At 44.9% G+C, this 23,631-nt stretch overlaps 1 protein-coding gene across 4 annotated transcripts in view; it reads left to right on the top strand.

Annotated features, from left to right (window-relative positions):
- Window positions 1-23,631, top strand: part of LOC138265847 (ETS-related transcription factor Elf-4-like) — a 258,940-nt gene that overhangs the window by 204,343 nt on the left and 30,966 nt on the right. For all 4 annotated transcript variants that reach the window (XM_069213944.1, XM_069213951.1, XM_069213969.1 and 1 more), the window contains 2 exons: window positions 2,809-3,001; window positions 18,996-19,364. In XM_069213944.1, the coding sequence (XP_069070045.1) occupies window positions 2,809-3,001; window positions 18,996-19,364 (562 nt within the window). The remainder of the gene's footprint in view (window positions 1-2,808; window positions 3,002-18,995; window positions 19,365-23,631) is intronic.

Here is a 23,631-nt window from a genome sequence, read left to right as displayed (position 1 = left end):
AATGTAGCCCTGTCAGGTTTCACAGGTCCATGTTTGACTACGTGGTCTAATCCATCTTTTCTTTTTCGTTTTTATTCTAAGATTGGAGATTTGTTCTTAAGATAAAACCGGGGCTACAAGTCTCAGAATTAAGAGAAACAAACCTGGATTGGTGCAGCTCACCATGCATAGACCTAGGAAACTTGGTAGCTCTGGGAATGTATTATGCAAAGTACTAAAGAAATATTAGAACATTGGAACGTTGGCAGCTCCATTGAAAACAATAGAGTGCTGCGGGCTTTTACTGGCCAGTAAAAGCCCGCAGCGCCAACATTCCAATGTTCGCTTTGTTCACAGCAACAGCTGTGAACAGAGCCTCACTGAGACCGAGGGGATTACCGTGAGGAATTTGTTTTATTTAATAGAACATTCTGCCCTGAGTGGCAGAATGTTCTATTATAGCCTTAGAACTTTTACATTACACCTCTTAATATTGAAGTAGAGTTTTCCTCCTCCAACGTGAGGTTTAGGGATCCTAGCCCCTGATGAATGCCCTGAGACCTTCCTTGGCTCACTCCTGAGGGCAGAAACATGTTGGCTACTGTTTGATAGTTAGGTGACCCTGTGAGTCCTTGTTCTCACAGAGGTGCCCCAACCCTTGTTTTAACCACACCAATCAGACACCATCATTAAAATTGTCACTTCTTACAGGTGTCTGCTTAGGTGTTTTTAAGTTTTCACTAGATTAGCTGGATCCAGATCTTTCCAGAACAAAAGCTTATTTACGCACTCCTTCCTGTTCCTTTAACAGCGAGGTTGAGTCCGCCCAGGTGGCACTGTCCTACCTGGGTGGGACTAGGTGGTCAAATGATGAAGCATGACACTATATAGTGTGTGAGACCATCTAGTCCGTAAAGAAAACTCCCTCACCCCCACACCTCACAGCTACTTACTGACCTCTCACTGACCTTACCTATCCAAATAGGAACACGTACAACCAAGGGCAACAATTGTGCCCCTAACGTCTTCTCTATAGAACCCTGTACTACTTTGTGTGCTTTTGGTTATAGAAATAGGGAGCTAAGTACGGTTGGGTTCCTTCTAAAACATCCCTCCTTCTCCCTTATACTCTCTCCATGTGTGTTGAGACCTGAAAATCACACAACTTTCTTTTCAGCAAAGATATATGAACCTTTTGTTTTTTTGTTTGTGCTTTCCTCGTAAATACAGTGTAGCTTATGTTCTTACAACGCCACCAATCTTTAGTTTTGTTGATAACACTCAGACACACCATTTGAATAGGGTTCGTAACAGTAGTAAACAGTGAGGCGAAATTGCTTTTCAGTATAGCAGATGATTGTGTAAAAGAAAGTCACGTACCTAAAAATGGTCATTTGTTTTTCTCTGTTAAAAATTCTACAAAAAAAAGAAGTGAGAAAAAGAAAGTTGCGTTAGTAAAATTTACCAAGTGAATTCATGTACTACAGCATATCAAACTTAACAAAACAAAGGTCTTAGTGAGCTCATGGAGTTGATATTCTTCATGAGAAGTGAAGACCTCAGCTGTCCAAAGATTCTCACAAATAGCCCATAACTTAATGTTGTTTTGCACTTTTATTACACCCCTAGGGGAGCTGGGAGCGGGGCAGGTGGGCCGACCATGAAAACACTGCAGAGTGCTATAAAAGTGCTCAGCGAGGAACATGACAATAATTTTTCAAGTTGTCTACTCTCACAGGAGTCTGCTTGAAAAATCATTAGGATAAGCCTCTCTGAACATCTACACAACATACTGCAGAATCTTCACTCTCAGCACCGCTGCAAAAATGGCCGCCGCACTGGGCGAAGCGGACAAACAGAATGCCCAACAGTTGTCAGAAGTGCCTCTGTACCATCATGAACAGTTGCACACTGAGAAATCCTCAACTTCATTAAATGCTTGGGATCCAGCCGCTCCCCACACTCTTAGCACCACTCCTACCCTGCCCCAAGTTCGAACCCCACCTGTATCTCCATTTCATGAGAATCCGCACTTATTTTTCCAACTTAAAGTACTACATTGTGCCAATGATTCTCAAGGGTAAAACGTAATTAAACTTGTTGGGTTCCTTTGTTTGTTGATTTCAGTCTGTGCTCTATACTTTTGTTGACCTTATTATTCTTGCAGTATCTGTTTTGTATAACAACATATGGTAACACTATCATATTCCTGCCCTTTCGTTCTATTTATTCTGTGGCTTGTTTCCCTTCTGTGCTTTTTTACTTTTGCTCGTCTTCTCGTCCTCTCTTCACAAGTAACCATCAATAAATCAGTAACATGCCAAAACTATACTAAGGCAGAATTCTGTTCCATTGGCCTAGTTCACAAAGAAAGTCAAAATTCTAACTATACTGGCACGAAGCTGCTGACTGTGACAGCTTCTCAGGAGTAAAGGAGCGTTGATTCTTCTGCACCTAGAAATTCCCAAAGGGAGAGTATGTACAGCGGAAGTACAGTTGCATCTGTTAACTTCTCATTTAATCCATGGGGGAAATGTTTTCCCACTGAAAACCTCTTCCCCTACCTTTACTTCCACTAAATTATGAGGCTTCTCCCTCCCTTCACTCTGAAAATGTATTTACTCGTGTTGCTAATTGGAGTAAATCCCTGACCATTTTCAGTGAATGAAGTTACCAGCAAATGCTTTTGTGAGTAGCCACAAACTTCTAAGTTTAATCGTGTTAGGTTAATTCTCTGTTTCACTGACAGTTTCCTAGCAACAATAATTTACCATATGTACTGCTAACCTTGTGCCGTTTGCTATTACTTTTTCTTTTTTTTTTTTTTAGGTAACACCATCTACCTATGGGAGTTTCTTCTGGCACTTCTTCAAGACAGGAACACATGTCCTAAATACATCAAGTGGACACAAAGGGAAAAGGGCATATTTAAATTAGTAGACTCCAAAGCTGTATCCAGGTTGTGGGGAAAACACAAAAATAAACCTGAGATGAACTATGAAACTATGGGACGAGCACTCCGGTAAGATTTCTGTAGGAAAGAGCATGCCACTCAGATCGGTAAATTCTGCTTTCCCTCAGAATAACTCAGCCTGTTACTATGGTGTTTTGAGGCAGGCCATGGTTAAAGCAGTGCATTTTATGAAATACGTCTGTTTATTTTTTATCCAATCTCAAATCAAGATTTCGCTAGGCCACGATATGACTGTCAAGCTGAACATACATGTTAGCACCAGCCCTTATGAAATAATACATATCCCAGTAGAGACAGGTATAGACCTGCCTAATTTTACAGGTTCATATTGTTAAATAATTTTCAACTGTTGTCTTCTTATCCAACAATATTTTTCTTCTAGGGTAAACTCAAGTCTACTTATTTGTATGGCCTTCTACAAGTTCTCTAATGATGATCCCCCTCCTCCTCCCATCAACAACCCCCACCCCAGTCCCTCAAGTCACTCTTAATCCAGATGGGAAGATCAGTGAATACTGAATACTTATCATTACTGAATTTTGGGAGCACCACCAAAAATCTTTACCCTTAGCTGCACCTTAGGAGCGTAATCAGAAAATAATGTTTGCACTTTCACTTGTCAGTCTTTGTAAATACTACCTCCTTTATTACTGGATCTTGATGTTGGTAACTCAGGACCCACGAGGAGTGTTTGACCCGGATTATTTTTCTGAGAGGGCATGTCGAATTCATATGTTCCGTTTATATTTCTGACAGGGCCTCAGAGTCCACGTTTTCCAGCACCAGTATTTTAGCTATTCCTTCCTTAGCCCATCTATGGGAAGCATATAGGCCAGAGTTTTCACACAAAAAGGTAGCAGTTCTAGATAAGTTTATCTTGTTGCAACATCCTGCTTCCGTGGAGCTTTCAGTTGCCTCAACGTGAGAGTTGTGGAACACTAGGCTTAGTTGGCTCTGGTCTTGATAGCGTTCACTCGTGACTTTAGCAAATTCAGGGCTTGATTGATATCTTGATGGATGAGTTATTCAGTCACAACGGTGACGGATATCCCATCCGCCGAAATATAAATCCCATAGGATAATGGGATTTATATTTCGGCGGATGGGATGTCCGTCACCGTTGTGACAGAGTAACTCGTCCGCCAAGATCTCAGTCAGGCCCTCAGTCACTGTAAACGTTAAGACCATTAAATTTAATTAAAAAGCTTTTGTTCCCCTCTGTAAATGGATAAAACGTCAACTGTAATATACTTTCCCAAAAGGGGGGGGGGGGATTTCTTGTGTGCAGTCCCACTATATAATAAATTAGAGCCTGTACATAAGACGTAACCTCAGTATGTATATGTAATCACAATACTCTCTTTCCCAGGACACCTCTTACCTGCCCTTGTTATCGCTGTGGATCACTTTATTATATTTGATAATGGTTTTAATAACACAATTCTGAGTGATATTTTGTGTTATTTCAGGCTTCCGATATGTTATTTGCAGGGTTCACCCCCCCCCAATAGCTTTTAGTGTGACATGACTCCAAGTTGCAGTACGAAACCACGTCACATGCAGACAAGAAGTATCTCTCACACATATAAGGGTACCCTTTCAAAGGGTTAGTACACACGCATCACTGTGCAGAAGATGCTGCCAACTAAGGTACATGCTTAAATGCTGTGCCATCACGTACATTTGATGTAAGAGTCCTATTTTATATATTGAGTGATATCACAGAAACCCAATATGAGTGCCATTTCATAACACGGTTATGATAATGAGTGTTTGGCCAAAGAGTGAACTTGGGCCCCATCACTGCCGCTGCAGAGTTTCTGTAGCAGAATCACGCAGAAGGAGCTGTGTTTTAACCACCATGTAACTCTGCAGATATAGTTGGGAGCAATGGCATAAATCAATGCAAAGGACCAGTGGATGACTACCTCTGCCTGCCCATCTTCAGCCCCCGTCTCGAACCATCAACTGCCAGATATCTGGCATAATCGTCCATTTCACTTGGAACGTGCTTGAGGATCCTGCGATTCAGGGCTGTCAGGGCTGCTCTCTAGGAGCGCTGGTGGTGCAGCTTCAGGGTCCTCTGTCGCACAGTGCCTCTCATTCAAGATTCTTGTGCTGCCGTCTTCAGACCAATCACGGCAGCAGAGACTGCAGCAGAGCAGACCTCCGTTTCCTTGGCTCCTCCTCAAACATCACCCAGCTGCACATGTCAAAATGCCTTTTGTTGTTCATGCTTATGATTTTGTCACTTGTACTTCGCACAACCCGGTAAAATTCTAGGGTCGCTCAAGAAGGAATATTGCTCGGTGAACTTGTCTCCTCAGCTCATTGCTCCGGTCCACTGCGCGAACTGTGCAGATTTCCGAGCTCACAGCAATTCCCAGCCAGCATCTTCGCAGGTGGCAACCGATAAGTTGGCATCGTTACAAATGTCAAAATGAATGATTTGTGTGCGCTGGAAAAAAAACATGCAAAATATACATGAAGAAAAATAACTTTAAACATCTAATTTAATGTAGGATTGACGCTGTATTTTAGACCCCCCCCCCCCAAGATTTTGTATATCTTGCGTTTCTATTATTTGCTTTTGTTTAGAGAGGATTAGACTGCCGATCAGCTGTCCAGCTCGATGCCTTCAAACTTGTAGTTCAGTCAGCGATTTTTTAGCTATTGTTCAGTGTGTTGCGGAGAGTTCAGTCGCACATTTTGAAAACATGTGTTTCATATCTTATTCCAGCACTGGGCTAGGAAGTTCGCACGGCAGCATGTGTTGGCCTACTCACCCGCCCCCACCCATTCGGGCTCACAGTTTCCTAATTCTTGTAACTCGAGTTTTGACGTCATTGAACTCCTTCTAAGTGGCTAATCAGCGGTTTCATTTTTCCTCATTCCTTCCTTGGATTACCTAGCGTGCTTGCCAAGCTTCTTTGAGAATTGTCATTCCCAGGATTGAAGAATGTAGTGAATCAGGGCTTGTGCATGACGACGCGCCCTATATTTGCAGCTTAGCTGGCATTGTTGTGCCAGGATCACCGGCTTTTCATTGGTGAAAGATCATGTTTATTAATCCTGTGCGGCATCGCGGCTCCATCATATCACTCGATCGTTTCGTACCTGCATACGCAATGCCTGCTCGCATCGGTGCACATCTCGCATCAGGATCTCTAGGGAGACCCACATCATTATTCTCAAACATTTAAACGCTTTTTAGGGTCCTGCCTGCGTCGCATGCGTTTCGCTAAGCGAGACGCTTTAGTTACTAAAAAGGACTCGGAGCCCCGGCCACGTCACGTCATTGGTTCATGGGCTTGCCTGTTGGAATCTGCTTGATTTCATTAGTCGAAGGCATGCATACGTCATGCCTTTTTCGGTGGGTAGCCCTCCTCGAGCGCATCGACCAGGGTACAGAAAACATGCGAGGCTCGCTGTTTTCCGTCCGGCCTGTGGACTCCTTTTTCTCTCTTTTCCCAGCGCCATCTCGCTTGGCAGAAGTTGAGCGCTTTCCATAATATCAACCCTGTGACACAGTTAATTGCACTTTTCTGGTTAGTACATAAATGCACTTTTGCCGATAGGTTTAATTAACAGTGAAAAGTCGGGTTAGGAGTTTACAACGCTGTCAGCTCTAACACGAGCAAACGCGAGACCCGTTGCATTGCAAATGCTTGTTTATTTTGAGGTTTTGAAGTCATGATTCTTGGGTCCTATTATTGCTGAGACTGGAAGACAACATTTAGATGATGATGCTAAATTGGAGCGCGCTCCAGTGCCTGCTGTTAAAAACAGCCATTGGAAAAGTCAGTTTGTCTTGCCTTTAAGAGATGTGGGATTTGATTATGTCTTTTAGTTGTGTTGTAGTGTTCTAAATATTGCAAAGTGACATTGTTTCTTTCTCATGTGTAATTTCTGAAATGATGCTTCAACACATAACCATGCAGTACACCCCTATCCAACCCACTCCAATCCAATCTGCCTTACTCTAATCCACACCAATACACCCCATTCAATCCAGTTGAGCTCAGCCCAATCCACTCCACTTCACTCCAACAGAGATCAATCACCCAAATCCACCACACTCCAATCCAAAACAATCTGCCCCACTCTAATCCCAAACAATCGGCCCCACTCTAATCCCAAACAATCGGCCCCACTCTAATCCCAAACAATCGGCCCCACTCTAATCCCAAACAATCGGCCCCACTCTAATCCCAAACAATCGGCCCCACTCCAATCCAAAACAATCGTTCCCACTCCAATCCAAAACAATCGTCCCCACTCCAATCTAAAACAATCTTCCGCACTCTAATCTGCCCCACTCCAATCCGAAACAATCTGCTCAACTCCAATCCAAAACCATCTGCCCCAGTCCAATCCCAAACAATCGGCCCCACTCCAATCCAAAACAATCTTCCGCTCTCTAATCTGCCCCACTCCAATCCAAAACCACCTGCCCACTCCAATCCAAAACCATCTGCCCCGGTCCAGCTTGCTCCACTTCAGTCTGTCCCACTCAAATTCAAAACAATCAGCCCCACCCCAAACTGCCACCCTTGAGTCTCCCCCACTCCTTTCCAATTCAAACACCCCCACTTCAATCCGTCCCACTCCAATCCAAAACAATCTTCCGCACTCTAATCTGCCCCACTCCAATCCAAAACAATCTGCCCCACTCCAATCCAAAACCATCTGCCCCAGTCCAATCCCAAACAATCGGCCCCATTCCAATCCAAAACAATCTTCCGCTCTCTAATCTGCCCCACTCCAATCCAAAACCACCTGCCCACTCCAATCCAAAACCATCTGCCCCAGTCCAGCTTGCTCCACTTCAGTCTGTCCCACTCAAATTCAAAACAATCAGCCCCACCCCAAACTGCCACCCTTGAGTCTCCCCCACTCTTTTCCAATTCAAACACCCACACTTCAATCCGTCCCACTCCAATCCAAAACAATCTGCAGCACTCCAGTCCAAAACAATCTGCCCAACTGTAATCCGCCCCACTCCAATCCAAAACAATCTCCCCTACTTCCATCTGTCCCACTCCAAACTGCCCCATTATAATCTGCCCCATTCCAATCCACCCCACTTCAATTCAAAAGTCTGCCCCACTGCAGTCCACCCCAGTCGAATCTACCCTAATCCAATTTAATCCACTCCATTCCGCCCCAATCCACCCCACTCCAATCCAAAACAATCTGTCCCACTCTATTCCTAATCATTCTGCCCTACTCCAATCAAAAACAATCTGCCCCACTCGAATACAAAACAAATTGTCCCACTCCATTTCACCCCACTCCAATGCAATCCACCTCAATTGATTAACCCCACTCTATCCCATTTCACCCCTCTCCAATCCACCACAATAGACCCCACACCAATACAATACAGCCCAATCCAATCTACCCCTCTCCAATCCAACTCACGCCAATCCACCCAACTCTAGTCCAATCCACCCCATTCGACTCCAATCCATCCCACTCCAATCCAACCCACTCCAATCATTTCCATTCCAGTCCAGTCCACGCCACTGCAATCCAATCCATTCCAATCCAATCCACCCCACTCCAATCCAATCCACCGCACTCCAGTCCACCTCACTCCAGTCCATCCCACGCCAATCCTCCCCACCCTATCAAACTCACTAAATCCATTTCCCCCACTCTAATCCAGTCCACCCTACCTCAATGCAATCCATCAGTGTGAGAAAACAGGGCTGATTGCAGAGGCCCCATAACTTTTTGCCCCCATTTTCCACTTTATGCTGGTGTTTTCCTGACTGATGGTGCCCTGGGTACTGCTAACCAGTCCCAGGGCCTGTGCTCTGTGTAAAATGGATATGCAAATTAGGCTAATTATAATTGGCTAAGTTAACCTACCTATAAGTCCCTAGTATATGGTAGGGCATGTAGGTTTAGGGACCACAGCATAGGTGGTGCACACCTAGGTGCATTGCTGAGGTGCCCAGTGTCATTTTAAAAGCAAGCCTGTCTTGCTGGCTGCTTTTAAATTAAAGTTATATGCAAATTCGACTTTGGAATTAAAGGTACTTCCAAAGTCTTAAACTACCTTATTTTTACATATAAGTCACCCCTAAGGTGTGCCCTATGTGCCCCTAGGGCTGGGTGCCATGTAACTATAAGCAGGGACTTTATAAAAATAGATTTATAAGCCCTGGTGAGGTAAAAACAGCCAAATTCGTTTTTCCCTCATTGAAGTAAATGGCCTTCATAGGCTAGAATGGGCAGCCTTTATTTTAAATTTTAAAGTCTCCTTAAATGTTACATACCAAGAATTTGGTATCAAATTGATTGTTGTAATAAATCCCACAACTTCCAGTTGTTGGATTTAATATAACTTGTCCAGGTAAAAAGTTTAGACTTTACCTAAAAAGTTGCCAATTTCAGCTCTGCATTGTTTTTGCTGCTGTGCTCTGATTGGCCAGCCTGCAGCAGCTTCTGCCAGGCTACCTTGATGAGGTGTGAAGTGGCCTGACTTCACACAAAGGAATGTGCTTGGGGGAGAGAATCTCCCCTCAGCAGATGGTGAGGCAGGAAGGGGGAGGGCTGCCAAACTGGTCTTCAAAGGCATAGAAGGACATTTGCAGCACCCAGCAACACCCCCACATCCTGCAACCCCAGACAGCTAGGTGCCCCCTTGATTAGATTAGGAGAGGGCAGGAGAGGGGTGTGTTTATAATTTTTAGCCACACCAGTGGGTGGGCTCAGCCAGATGTAACCTCCAAAAATCAGATTCAGCCATGTTGGATTTTTAGAGACTGTTGCCTTTTGGGATGGATTTTTGCCACACTTCCCAGGAAGTGGTCATCACAGGGGGACGACCCTGTCCCTGATTGGAGAACCAGGGCCCCCCTGCTTTTCACCCAGGAGCAAGGATAAAACTGGCAGACCTGCACCCACACCTCAGATCCCCTCCAGAATTCAACAAGAAAGGAACTAAAGAAGAAGAAGGACTGCCCTGCTGGACCCCTGGCCTGCACCTGGAACCTGCACTCAGAAGGACTGCACCAGCTGCACACTTGGGCTTCACCACAAGAAGGACTTTGCCTGGCTTCAACTGGTTCAAGGAGGGACTCCCTGTTTGCTACAGGTGAAAAATTGCTAAACCAGAGTCCCCTGCACCAACTCCTGAAGAAAGCGACCAGCTGACCACTGTCCAGTGGCCAAAAAGGAGTTTGCGCCAGGTGCATTCTGGGAGTTGAAGTCCGCACCCCCCAAGGACCATCACAGAACTTCTGGACCCTTGGGGTGAGCTGTGGACCCCAAAAGAACCTTAAAAGAACATCTGGGTGAAGCCCCAGAAGTTTGGAAAAGATTTGAGAATTTTTGGAAAAAAGCTCCAGAGAGGGACCGACCCGCCGCGGAAATTCTAGCCGGCTTGCCTCAACCGCGACCCGGCCTGACTTCGTGGTTCGTCCCGGTAAAGAAAAACATCCAAAAAAGAGACTAAGTCCGAACGTAAAAAGTTGACCGGGACCTCCCAGCCATCGTATCCGAGAAGGGCTCCATGGACGTCGGATCAAGATCCAGGTTTACCCCGGTCGAAGGATTTTCATCCCGAAAAAACGACTAAGTCCGAAGGTAAAAGTCTCCACCGAGGAAACCCAGATCGCGTATCTGGACAAGGGCTCCAGGAGGTCGGATTCAACTGGCAGGTTCGTCCCGGTGAAGAAAAACTTCAAAATAAAGACTAAGTCAGAAGGTAACTTTTTGACCGAGGCCTCCCGCGACCTGTAGCAGAGCAGGGCTCCATCGCGGTCGGCCTGAAAGTTTGACTTTGCCCCGGTCCTGGCGCAACCAGATGACCCGATTGGCGCTTTTTGTTTCTAAGCGCTAGAAAAGTAATAATTCTTTAAAAATTCATATCTCCGGTTCCCCTGAACCGATTTTAATCGTTTTTGTGTCATTTTAAAGATAAAAATATAAGCTATTTTTATAAATTGGTTTTGGATTTTTAAACTGTTTCCTGTGTTTTATTTAATTACTGTTTTGTGATATTTGAATGCTTTACACTTTGTCTCCTAAGTTAAGCCTTGACGCTCGTTGCCAAGCTACCAAGGGTTGAGCTGGGATTAATTTACTGAGACCTAACTGTACCTATGTGGAGGTTAGTGGCTTGTTGGCAACATGGACGTCGGATCAAGATCCAGGTTTACCCCGGTCGAAGGATTTTCATCTCGAAAAAACAAGCCACTAACCTCCACATAGGTACAGTTAGGTCTCAGTAAATTAATCCCAGCTCAACCCTTGGTAGCTTGGCAACGAGCGTCAAGGCTTAACTTAGGAGACAAAGTGTAAAGCATTCAAATATCACAAAACAGTAATTAAATAAAACACAGGAAACAGTTTAAAAATCCAAAACCAATTTATAAAAATAGCTTATATTTTTATCTTTAAAATGACACAAAAACGATTAAAATCGGTTCTGGGGAACCGGAGATATGAATTTTTAAAGAATTATTACTTTTCTAGCGCTTAGAAACAAAAAGCGCCAATCGGGTCATCTGGTTGCGCCAGGACCGGGGCAAAGTCAAACTTTCAGGCCGACCGCGATGGAGCCCTGCTCGGCTACAGGTCGCGGGAGGCCTCGGTCAAAAAGTTACCTTCTGACTTAGTCTTTATTTTGAAGTTTTTCTTCACCGGGACGAACCTGCCAGTTGAATCCGACCTCCTGGAGCCCTTGTCCGGATACGCGATCTGGGTTTCCTCGGTGGAGACTTTTACCTTCGGACTTAGTCGTTTTTTCGAGATGAAAATCCTTCGACCGGGGTAAACCTGGATCTTGATCCGACGTCCATGGAGCCCTTCTCGGATACAATGGCTGGGAGGTCCCGGTCAACTTTTTACGTTCGGACTTAGTCTCTTTTTTGGATGTTTTTCTTTACCGGGACGAACCACGAAGTCAGGCCGGGTCGCGGTTGAGGCAAGCCGGCTAGAATTTCCGCGGCGGGTCGGTCCCTCTCTGGAGCTTTTTTCCAAAAATTCTCAAATCTTTTCCAAACTTCTGGGGCTTCACCCAGATGTTCTTTTAAGGTTCTTTTGGGGTCCACAGCTCACCCCAAGGGTCCAGAAGTTCTGTGATGGTCCTTGGGGGGTGCGGACTTCAACTCCCAGAATGCACCTGGCGCAAACTCCTTTTTGGCCACTGGACAGTGGTCAGCTGGTCGCTTTCTTCAGGAGTTGGTGCAGGGGACTCTGGTTTAGCAATTTTTCACCTGTAGCAAACAGGGAGTCCCTCCTTGAACCAGTTGAAGCCAGGCAAAGTCCTTCTTGTGGTGAAGCCCAAGTGTGCAGCTGGTGCAGTCCTTCTGAGTGCAGGTTCCAGGTGCAGGCCAGGGGTCCAGCAGGGCAGTCCTTCTTCTTCTTTAGTTCCTTTCTTGTTGAATTCTGGAGGGGATCTGAGGTGTGGGTGCAGGTCTGCCAGTTTTATCCTTGCTCCTGGGTGAAAAGCAGGGGGGCCCTGGTTCTCCAATCAGGGACAGGGTCGTCCCCCTGTGATGACCACTTCCTGGGAAGTGTGGCAAAAATCCATCCCAAAAGGCAACAGTCTCTAAAAATCCAACATGGCTGAATCTGATTTTTGGAGGTTACATCTGGCTGAGCCCACCCACTGGTGTGGCTAAAAATTATAAACACACCCCTCTCCTGCCCTCTCCTAATCTAATCAAGGGGGCACCTAGCTGTCTGGGGTTGCAGGATGTGGGGGTGTTGCTGGGTGCTGCAAATGTCCTTCTCTGCCTTTGAAGACCAGTTTGGCAGCCCTCCCCCTTCCTGCCTCACCATCTGCTGAGGGGAGATTCTCTCCCCCAAGCACATTCCTTTGTGTGAAGTCAGGCCACTTCACACCTCATCAAGGTAGCCTGGCAGAAGCGGCTGCAGGCTGGCCAATCAGAGCACAGCAGCAAAAACAATGCAGAGCTGAAATTGGCAACTTGTTAGGTAAAGTCTAAACTTTTTACCTGGACAAGTTATATTAAATCCAACAACTGGAAGTTGTGGGATTTATTACAACAATCAATTTGATACCAAATTCTTGGTATGTAACATTTAAGGAGACTTTAAAATTTAAAATAAAGTCTGCCCATTCTAGCCTATGAAGGCCATTTACTTCAATGAGGGAAAAACGAATTTGGCTGTTTTTACCTCACCGGGGCTTATAAATCTATTTTTATAAAGTCCCTGCTTATAGTTACATGGCACCCAGCCCTAGGGGCACATAGGGCACACCTTAGGGGTGACTTATATGTAAAAATAAGGTAGTTTAAGACTTTGGAAGTACCTTTAATTCCAAAGTCGAATTTGCATATAACTTTAATTTAAAAGCAGCCAGCAAGACAGGCTTGCTTTTAAAATGACACTGGGCACCTCAGCAATGCACCTAGTTGTGCACCACCTATGCTGTGGTCCCTAAACCTACATGCCCTACCATATACTAGGGACTTATAGGTAGGTTAACTTAGCCAATTATAATTAGCCTAATTTGCATATCCATTTTACACAGAGCACAGGCCCTGGGACTGGTTAGCAGTACCCAGGGCACCATCAGAGTCAGGAAAACACCAGCATAAAGTGGAAAATGGGGGCAAAAAGTTATGGGGCCTCTGCAATCAGCCCTGTTTTCTCACAATCAGTCCATTCCACCCCATTCCAGTTCACCCCACCTCAATCTATTCTTTTCCCATTCTAACCCACTTCAGTCTAATCAATCGCACCCGCTCCTATCCACCCCACTCAATCCAATCCACCTCACCCTAATCCAATCCACCCCATTTCACTCCACCCCACTCCAATTCACTCCACTCCAATCCACCCCACCCCACCCCACTCTACTCCAGTCCAGTCTACTGAAATTCACCATACTTTACCCTAATCCAATCCACCCCAGTTCAGTCCACCCCAATCCAATCCATCCCACCCCACTCCACTCTAAATCTAATCCACCCCACCCTAGTCCAATCCACCCCACTGTAGTCTGATCCACCTCAGTCAAATCCAGTGAATCCAGTCCACTCCAAACCACCACGCTCCAGTCTAGTCCAATCCACCCCATCCTATTCCAATCCAATCTACCCCATCCCCAATCAATCCACCCCACCGCAGACCTATCACTCCAATTTATTCAACCCATCCTAATACCTTCCTATACACCACACTCCAATCCACCTCACTCCATTTCAATCCACCCAATCCAGTCCACTCAGGCCAATCCACCACACTCCATCCATTCCAACCCCACTCTACTCCAATCCAGTCCTACAGACTACCTCAACCCTCTCCAATCCACTCTACCCTATTCCACCCCATCCACCCCATTCTACAACACTGCACTCTATGACCCTCTGCCAATGAACTCTACTTAACTCTAAAACACTCTACTCATCCTCCTCCACTCTGCTCCATTCTACTCCAACAAATCCACTCTACTCCCTTACTCCACTCTGATACTTCAAGCGACTAATGTTTAGCCATGCTGAACTACAGCCACACAGGGATACAACATGGCAAAAACACACTGCCAGTCCAATAGCTCTTGTATAGTAGAGAAGTATTGGCTTTGCCAATGCTTGATTTTTTTTCTTTGTGGGATGGGAGGGAGAGTGGCAGGGGGCAAGCAACCACGTGAAGCGGGACCGGAGGGTGGGTGGGAGCAAGTAACAACATGAAGCAGGACAGAGGGGGCAAACAAAAACATGGAGCACAATGTAGAATGTCTGGGGCACAAGCAGCAACACCGAGTGAGATGGAGGGCAAGCAAAAGCAACAAGGAGCACAACAGTCGTCACGGGGTGTTAGAAATTGGGTTTCTGGTTGTCAGAGGTATGCATCATTACAAGCAGGAACCCCAGTTCGAGTCAGGGTAGGTCAGATACACACTAAAAGTTAACCTTTGCTTATCCTCTGGTAGTTTGGCACAGAGCAGTCAGGCTTAACATAAGATGCAATGTTAGAAAAATAGATCTTAATTTAATGAACAAAACAAGACTAAAACATCAAAAACAGAAAAAATAGAAATCAGGATATTAATTTTTAAAGATGAAATGTGCAGGAAGTGCTTAGAGGCGAGAAGCGCCTAGTGAGATATCTGATAACGCTGGACCGGGTCAAAGTAAAGAATTCAGGCCACCCACAATGAAGTGCAGGCCGGCTACAGGACCGACACACGGCCCGCTAAGCACCAGTACCTTAATCCTTGTTGCAGAACGTGATGCTTTGTTGATCCCCATGCAGTTGTTTGCGCCGGAATTCTCCACACAACATCGGCGATGCTTTGGGTCTGCGTGCGATGTGCCAGTTCTGGGTGCGGCAGGTCAGAATGCGATGCATTGGGTCATTCCACGCTGGAGGGGCAATGTGTCAATCTTCTCCTTGCAGTGGCGGTGATGTGTTGCTTCCAAAGTGGTGGCTCAGGGGGATGCAGCGGTTCCGAGTGCGATGCACCAGTCTGGTCCCTGCAGCGGCAATGATGCGTCAATCGTGATCTCGCAGCAGGCGATGCATCAGTTGCGCTTGGCACAGTGGCAGCAATGTGCAGGTTCTGCCAGCTGCAGCATTTTACACTCTTTGAAGGGCCTTGGACTGGGTTGACATCACTTGGCAAAGCAAAACTTACAGCAAGTAAAGTCCAGGTGCTGTTTATAGATGGAAGAGAAGTCTTTGATGTCCCTGAGACTTCTGAACAGATGGCAAGCCAGCAAGCCCTAGAAGTCACTTTGGTTCTGGAATGGGGAAATGCAGGTCCAGCCCTTCTCACTACCAAGCAAGAGGACAGAAGGCAGCAGGTCAGGTCAGCTCAGCGAAGCAGTAGTCCAGCAAAGTAGCAGCTCAGCAGAGTGGCAGTCCTTCTTCCTGGTAGAATATTCACAGGTCTGGAAGTGTACTTAGTTGGTGGTGACAGAGGCCCAGTACGTATACCCAGTTGTGCCTTTGAAGTGGGGGAGACTTCAAAGGAGGGTCTTTGAAGTGCACCAATGCTCTCTCTTCCTGCCCTGGCTTCAGACTCACTACAGGGGGTATGCAGCGGTTTGTGTGTGGCAGGACACTGCCCTTTCAGGTGTAATTGTCAGCCCCTCACACCCATCCTGCCCAGGATGGCCCATCCGGATGTTGATGGCTCATCAGTCACAAACACACTCCCTTTGTGTGTGGCTGTCTAGAAGGAATGCACAAGCCCAGCTGTCACCCCAGCCTAGACGTGTATTGGAGACAAGCAGTAGGCACCAAATGGCCAAAGTAAGGAAATGGCATCTTCTAAAAGGAGCATTTTCAGAACTACAATTTAAAATCAAACTTAACCATAAATTGTGATTTTAAATTGTGAATTCAGAGACGCCAAGCTTCACAAATTTATCTCTGCCAGTTCGGGAATTACACTTATAAATGTAATAAGGTAATCCCATTGTTGTTGTATGAGAGGGATAGGCCTTTCAGCATTGAAAAATGAATTGTAGAGTTTTTCACTACCATGACATGTTAAGCTTAAAAGCACACATCCTACATTTTAAGTAGATTGCACCCTTCCCTCTGGGTTGAGTAGTGGCTACCTTAGGGGTGACATATGTATAACAAAGGAAAGATTTAGGCCTGGCAAGAGGTTTATCTTTCCAGGTCGAAATCGCAGTGCAAACTGCACACACATGTTCTGCAATGGCAGGCCTGAGCCATGGCTAGAGGGCTACTTAAGTTGGTGGCACAATGAGTGCTGCAGGCCCACTAGTAGCATTTATTTTACAGGACCTGGGCACATGTAGTGCTTTGTACTAGGGACTTATAAGTAAATTAAATAGGCCAATGGTGGATTCACCAATGTTACCATGTTTAGGGGAGAGACTCTAGCATTGGTTAGCTTAATCTCCTTGTGCCAAAATAATAAATAAAAAAAACTGGTCCTCAGGTAAAGCTTTCCTGTATCTTTGTGTGGAGTTGGCGCTATGTAAAACTGCAAAAAAAAGTAGATAAAGTGGCATGTATACCTGATCTAACAGCTCTCTTACAAGGCTCCTCAAAGGCCCACCCCATCTGAAGACAATAAATTCTCCCCTGCCCCAACCAAGCCTACAGAGCAAGGGAATCTATCAAAGGAAGGCCACCCCCTTTCCTCCCACAAACAGAAACAATGAGGTCATACACGCCCAGCAAGAACTAATCCAGCAAAGCTCTATTGGTTAAGAAATTTATGTCTGCCCTTTCCAACATCTCCTGAGAAGCACCCCTATCATTTCCTGCATCCACCCACTGACGATGCAAAGTTGGCATGATCCCTGAACTACGCTTTTGCCAGTATGTCATCAGTAAACCATTCAAATACTTTGTAATGCAATAGCTTATTAGACCCTGAATCCTTATAGTGATTGCAAGAATCTGTTTATCAAGTTCAGATTATGTCACAGCAAATATAAAACCCAGATGTAGCTGGGTCCCAAAGTTGTGCACTGGGGATTTGGAGACATATCAAGATAGTGTACGTAACTGAGGGTTTTACATTTTTGCATTTCACATTTTTTACAGTGACTATTATGCTAACAGTTTGGTGCTGAGGAATATGGAGAGAACACCTGAAAATTTCACTAGAATAGACTTTCTCAAGTATGTAGGCCAACAACTACTAGACCATATTTACAGTTCTTCTTAAGGCGAATAATTATGGCCTTTAATCTGTTTTCTAGCACACCAGTTTTTGAAGATAACGAAGCAGAGGTATATGGTAATGTTCTTTTCCCAGAATCACACAACTATGGTTATATGGGAAAGGCAGGACTCACACATCTAATGTCATGGCCTCTAGTCCATGTTTCCTTAGAGAAACTGAAATTAAAGCTTTAATTGTTTGCACTAAAATTCTTTCTCTTTGGTAGGGTGCCAAGAGAAAAGGTACAAACACCTATGACGCCAAGAAACCCAGGAACTCTGTTTGACTGATGAGAAATTCTCATCTAAATTAATCTAATGGTGCAACAGTCAAATGAGTCAATTTGTAGTTATAATTATTCCAAAGAATCCTCCTTATACTCGATAAAATCTACTTTGTGGAGGTCTTAATAATGACACACCTGAACTAACATAATCTGGTTTACACTGGGCTTCTCAGAAAGTTGATGGAAATAAGTGGGCAGCTAGCCTGTGCTTGAAGCTCCACAAATGTACCACATAACCCAGCCTTGAAAGCAATTCCCTGGCTGCAGGTGAAGTCTATAATTGAGTTTAACGTTATCTCAGGCTGTGAAATGAATGCCATGAACTCAACCTTGAAGTACAGCCAGTTATCTGTATTTTAGAACATTTGTAGCTGTTCAGACTACCTTAACTTAAAAATAGATTTCAAGGTAAGGAAGGAATCCTGGCATCCGGCATTCTTTTGCTGATTTCCTTTAGCTTAACATATAGAGCTTTGAGAAGAAACCACAAGGTGATGTGCAGCAGTGTATAAAACCTATAAATAAGTAAATGATGTTCTGAGGCAGTCTGAGGAAAATGTTTCTGTTATCACTCGTGGTTGAGTCTACAGAACATCTGCAAGGTCATCTTGACTGCAATAAAGGAAATTTATTGAATTGCATATTAGATGTTTAATGCTGGAGGCATGTAAAATCTTAGTATTTATCTTACATTGTATGTATAGTAGGCAAATCTACTGAACTTCTTATCAGCATTGCATTCTGTATGTCATCTTTTGATAAAGCGGCATAAATATTAAAAGTAAGCTAATTTTGTGGTCCTACAACTACTGGATCACCTGGTGGTCTGTCGACAGTAGAAAGTCTTTAAATATGTGTAGAGATGAAGGAATATGCACTTCCAGTGCTCCTAAGTAGTACTTGTTTTAGTGCAGCCTGATTTGCTAAGAAACGATATATAGCAACTTACTTATAGGCGAAGAAGTGGTACCTGCTATATAAAAGGAAACAGATCTTCATGACAATGCTGATGAATTGAACATTTGAACACTGAAATATGTAGCTTTAGTGGAGTGGAGACCTCACCTAAGTCACTCTTACCACTCCTTAACAGATGTATTTTGTTTCTGCAGGTACTATTATCAGCGTGGGATCCTAGCAAAAGTTGAAGGGCAGAGACTTGTCTATCAATTTAAAGAAATGCCCAAAGACCTGATTGTGATTGAGGATGACCCGCCTGAGCCGGTGTCTGCTAAAAGCCCTGGAAATCATCATTCCATCACACGCCCTCAAAATCCACGGAGTGGATCTCCAGATACACTCCCCAATGCTAACAAGACTCTATCCCCCCAGAGCCAACCCATGAAAACACAACCGATAAAGAAGGAGCGACTATCACCTACACCCGCGCAGCAGTTTTGCAGGCTAAACCAAGAACAGTCCCTGTTTACCATTCCGGCCCCTCAAATAAAGCAAGAGGCTATGACTCTGCACAACAATGGGTAAGTAGCATTTCCTCTGAATCCGTAATACCATGCACTTTAAGTATTTTAGATATCTCTTGTTTAAGATAGAAGATAAAATGCGTGCACGATGCTTTGGAGCATGGAAATCAGAAGGTAGCCACTAAAATGCCCCTTGCTTAAAAATGCATTACAAGCAGTGTGGGGTTCGCAGAAAACATTTACATGACTTACACCATGCACATGTTACTTGTTTGCTTACACATTTCTGACACAGGATGCCCACTGAAATGTATCTGAATAATTTCCCTGGCAGATGGGGAAATGTTTACTAACAAGAAATACAAAAGCACATTTTGTACCTCTTTTTGTGAATCATTCAACTGTGATTGGCTTTATAAGTGGCTGTTGAACAATTTACATACCTTTTGTAAAACACCTTCTGGCAGATCCTCAAACTAATACCATAGAAAACTTCACAGATGCCAGACTGGAACCGGAAATTTTTATCCAGTCATGCCCCTCTGCACTGTTATGTGGTGTTGTGTAACTCTGCGCTGGCTCCTTACTATCCCGGAAGTGACAGAGCAGAGACGCATATAGACGCCACTCCTGCTCACCTACGTCATTCTTACCTTGTCCCCTTCCACAATCTCAGACGTGGAGCACAAACATTTGTTGGTACCAGTGTGCTAATTACTAATTTGAGGCCACTTAAAAGAAAGGAAAGGTGGGATGGCAGTGAAAATCTTTGGTTAGATAGAATATCCACCAGAAATAGCATTACCGACTTGTTCTTGTGATGGATACTTGTAACTAGATTTCTCACCTTAAAATAGATACCAAAGCATTACCTCCTCTGGCTGAGAGTCTGTGGAGTGGACTCAGACCAAGAAGTCTTGCAGGACCACGCAGGTGAAGTGTGCACTAATACCCACAACACAGCCTGGCAGATGTCAAGGACAGGCACTTCACATGCCAGGATCGGACTGGGACCAAATATAGGCCCCGGCACCAAACTAAAAGTGAGTCCTATTAGCGCATCAAATAGCTGATAAAGTAGTGCACATTTGCAAAATCAGGGCAATTTTAAACTTGTAAAGACAAGCTGTATAAATGTTTTGCAAGGTATGGTAGACTGCATGCATTTGTGAGTGCTGCAGACAATGTTTGTGGAAATAAAGAAATCAATAATAAAATAAAAAATACAGCCCATAAAACAGGCCCACAAACAACCAACAAGCCACCCCGTACACTGACCTGTCAAATTACCCCTTTGGGCACAGTGATTGTTAGACCTGACGGCTAGCCTTAGGGGGATCACCCCTAACTTTTTGCCTGCCTCCCTCCACTTTTTGGACACTGTTTTTGCTGGTTTTAGGACTCTGCGCACTTCACCACTGCTAACTAGTGCTAAAGTGCATATGCTCTCTCCCTTAAAACAAGATGACATTGGATCTTACCCAGTTGGCTCATTTAATTTACTTATAAGTCTCTAGTAAAGTGCACTATATGTACCTAGGGCCTGTAGATTAAATGCTACTAGTGGGCCTGCAGCACTGCGTGTGCCACCCACTTAAGTAGCCCCTTAACCATGTCTCAGGCCTGCCACTCCAAGGCCTGTGTGTGCAGTTTCACTGCCAATTCGACTTGGCATTTAAAAGTACTTGCCAAGCCTAAAACACCCCTTTTTCTACATATAAGTCACCCATAGGGCAGGGTGCTGTGTAGAAAGAAGGCAAGACATGTACCTGTGTAGTTTACATGTCCTGATAGTGTAAAACTCCTAAATTCGTTTTGCATTGCTGTGCGGCCTGCTCCTTTCATAGGTAACATCAGGGCTACCCTCATATACTGTTTGAGTGGTAGCTTCTGATCTGAAAGGAGTAACAAGGTCATATTTAGTATGGCCAGAATGGTAATACAAAATCCTGCTGACTGGTGAAGTTGGATTTAAACTTATTATTTTAGAAATGCCACTTTCAGAAAGTGAGCATTTCTCTGCACTTAAATCCTTCTGTGCCTTAGAATCCACACCTGGCTAGGCTTAGTTGACAGCTCCCATGTGCATTCACACAAGCCCCAAACCCAGGATGCTCAGTCTCACTTGCATATATCTGCATTTTGAATGGGTCTTCCTGTGCTGGGAGGGTGGAGGACCTGACACTTCCATGTCAAACGACAGTAGCCTGCCCTCACACAAATTACTGCCATACCCCCTCCTGGACCCTGGCAGACAGGATGGAACTGAAAGGGGACCTTGTGCACTTCTAAGCCACTCTTTGAAGTCTCCCCCACTTCAAAGGCACTTTTGGGTATTTAAACATGGCCTCTGCCCCTACCAACTCAGACTCTTCCTGGAGAAAAACCTGAACCAGAACCTGCAACCTACCAAGAAGAACTGTCTGGCTGCCCAAATGACTCACCTGACTGCTTACTGAGAAGGACTGCTGCCTTGCTGTTGCCCTGCTGCCATGCTGCTCTCTGGCTGTGCGGAAGAAGTGATCTCCAAGGGCTTGGATAGAGCTTGCCTCCTGTTCCCTTAAGTCTCAGGACCAAAAAGACTTAATTCCTGCAAGAAGAACTCACTGTGCAGCGAAAATTGACACACAGCTTGCAAGAAACAACGCACAGCCTGCATCGCGATGAGAAAATCACTGCACGCCAAACCAAAACTATGCAGCCCGACTTCGTAAGGAGAAGATCAACGCAGTGCCGGCGTATCGACCAGAAATTTGACGCACGGCCCACTGGTTTGACGCAAAGCTGAGCCGGAACAACGCAGCCAGACTTCCTGAGAGGAATCGACGCAGTGCCTGTTGTGCAGTAGAAATTTCCACTCAACGCCCACTGGATCGACGCAGCCCCTGTGACTTTGTCCTGCAGGCGCCGGATTTCAACGCATCGTCCCCGGGGCGTCCGAAAACCCCACAACTTGAAGAGGATCCAAGTCCACACGCCGGAAATCGACGCAAAGCCTTCCCTGTGTGAAAAATAAATGACGCCTCGCCATGTGCGGCCCTAGAAATCGACGCACACCTCCTTGTTCTCTACGCATCTCCTCCTCTGCGTTTCCTTGCCGAGATTTTGAACGCAAACCAGGTACTCTGTGCTTGCCAGAGACATTTGTTGCTTTTAAGAGACTACAGACACTTTGGGGGTTATTACAACTTTGGAGGAGGTGTTAATCCGTCCCAAAAGTGACGGTAAAGTGAGGGATATACCACCAGCCGTATTAAGAGTCCATTATATCCTATGGAACTCGTAATACGGCTGATGGTATATCCGTCACATTTGGGACGGATTAACACCTCCTCCAAAGTTGTAATAACCTAACCCCCTTTATATAATTTTTACAGTGATATTTCAACATATACTTATTGAATCTTAATCGTTTTGACCTGCATCTTATCAGATAAATATTATATATTTTTCTAAACACTGTGTGGTGTATTTTTGTGGTGTTCTACTGTGCTATTACATGATTTATTGTACACATACTTTACACATTGCCTTCGAAGTTAAGCCTGACTCCTCAGAGCCAAGCTACCAGAGGGTGGGAACAGTATAATTTGGATTGTGTGTGACTTACCCTGACTAGAGTGAGGGTCCTTGCTTGGACAGCGGGTAACCTGACTGCCAACCAAAGACCCCATTTCTAACAGTGATATTCGCACAGTCCTGGTGTAATGGGCCCTCAGACCTTCCGGAGGCTGCTTCTTGGCCAGTGTGCATCAGATCTTAATGCAGACGACTATCCACCTTGACAAGGACCTCTCAGCACAGCTTTCCCTTTCTTTTCCCTGGAGAACCCCCACGAAGAGTTCATCATTCACACAGTGTTCCTTGTTATGATCAGTGTAAAAGCTCAAAGCCCTTCGGGTTAAGCCAATGTGACCTTTCCTCATCTTTCGTAGGTTGACGGGGGACAAGAACGCTGATAGACCAACCAACGTGAAATGACTTTAGACAAGCAGGCCGACTGAGTCCTCCGCGCTAATTCGTCCAGGGAAAAAGTTGGTGTACAGTGGTTGCACAGACAGTGCCAGAATCTCACTCCTGAGAAGAGCAGGCATAATTGCAATGAGGAAAATGTCTTTAAAGTAAGGGGATGCAGCTAGTAGCTATGCATAAGGTTGAAGGGTGTACACATTTGAATGAAAACCAAGTTAAGATCTCACTGTGGCAACACAAACAGTTTGGGGGAAACATCTGTCAAACCTTTTATAAACAGGTGTTCTAAACAAGGATGGTTAGTCCAATACACCAATAAGGCCAAACGTGCAGACAAACACACTTATATCTT

The sequence above is a fragment of the Pleurodeles waltl genome, chromosome 2_1 (genome assembly GCF_031143425.1).
Source record: "Pleurodeles waltl isolate 20211129_DDA chromosome 2_1, aPleWal1.hap1.20221129, whole genome shotgun sequence".
Classification (NCBI taxonomy): domain Eukaryota; kingdom Metazoa; phylum Chordata; class Amphibia; order Caudata; family Salamandridae; genus Pleurodeles; species Pleurodeles waltl.
The sequence above is the reverse complement of the archived record's forward strand: the minus strand, read 5'-3'. Positions and strand labels throughout refer to the sequence as shown.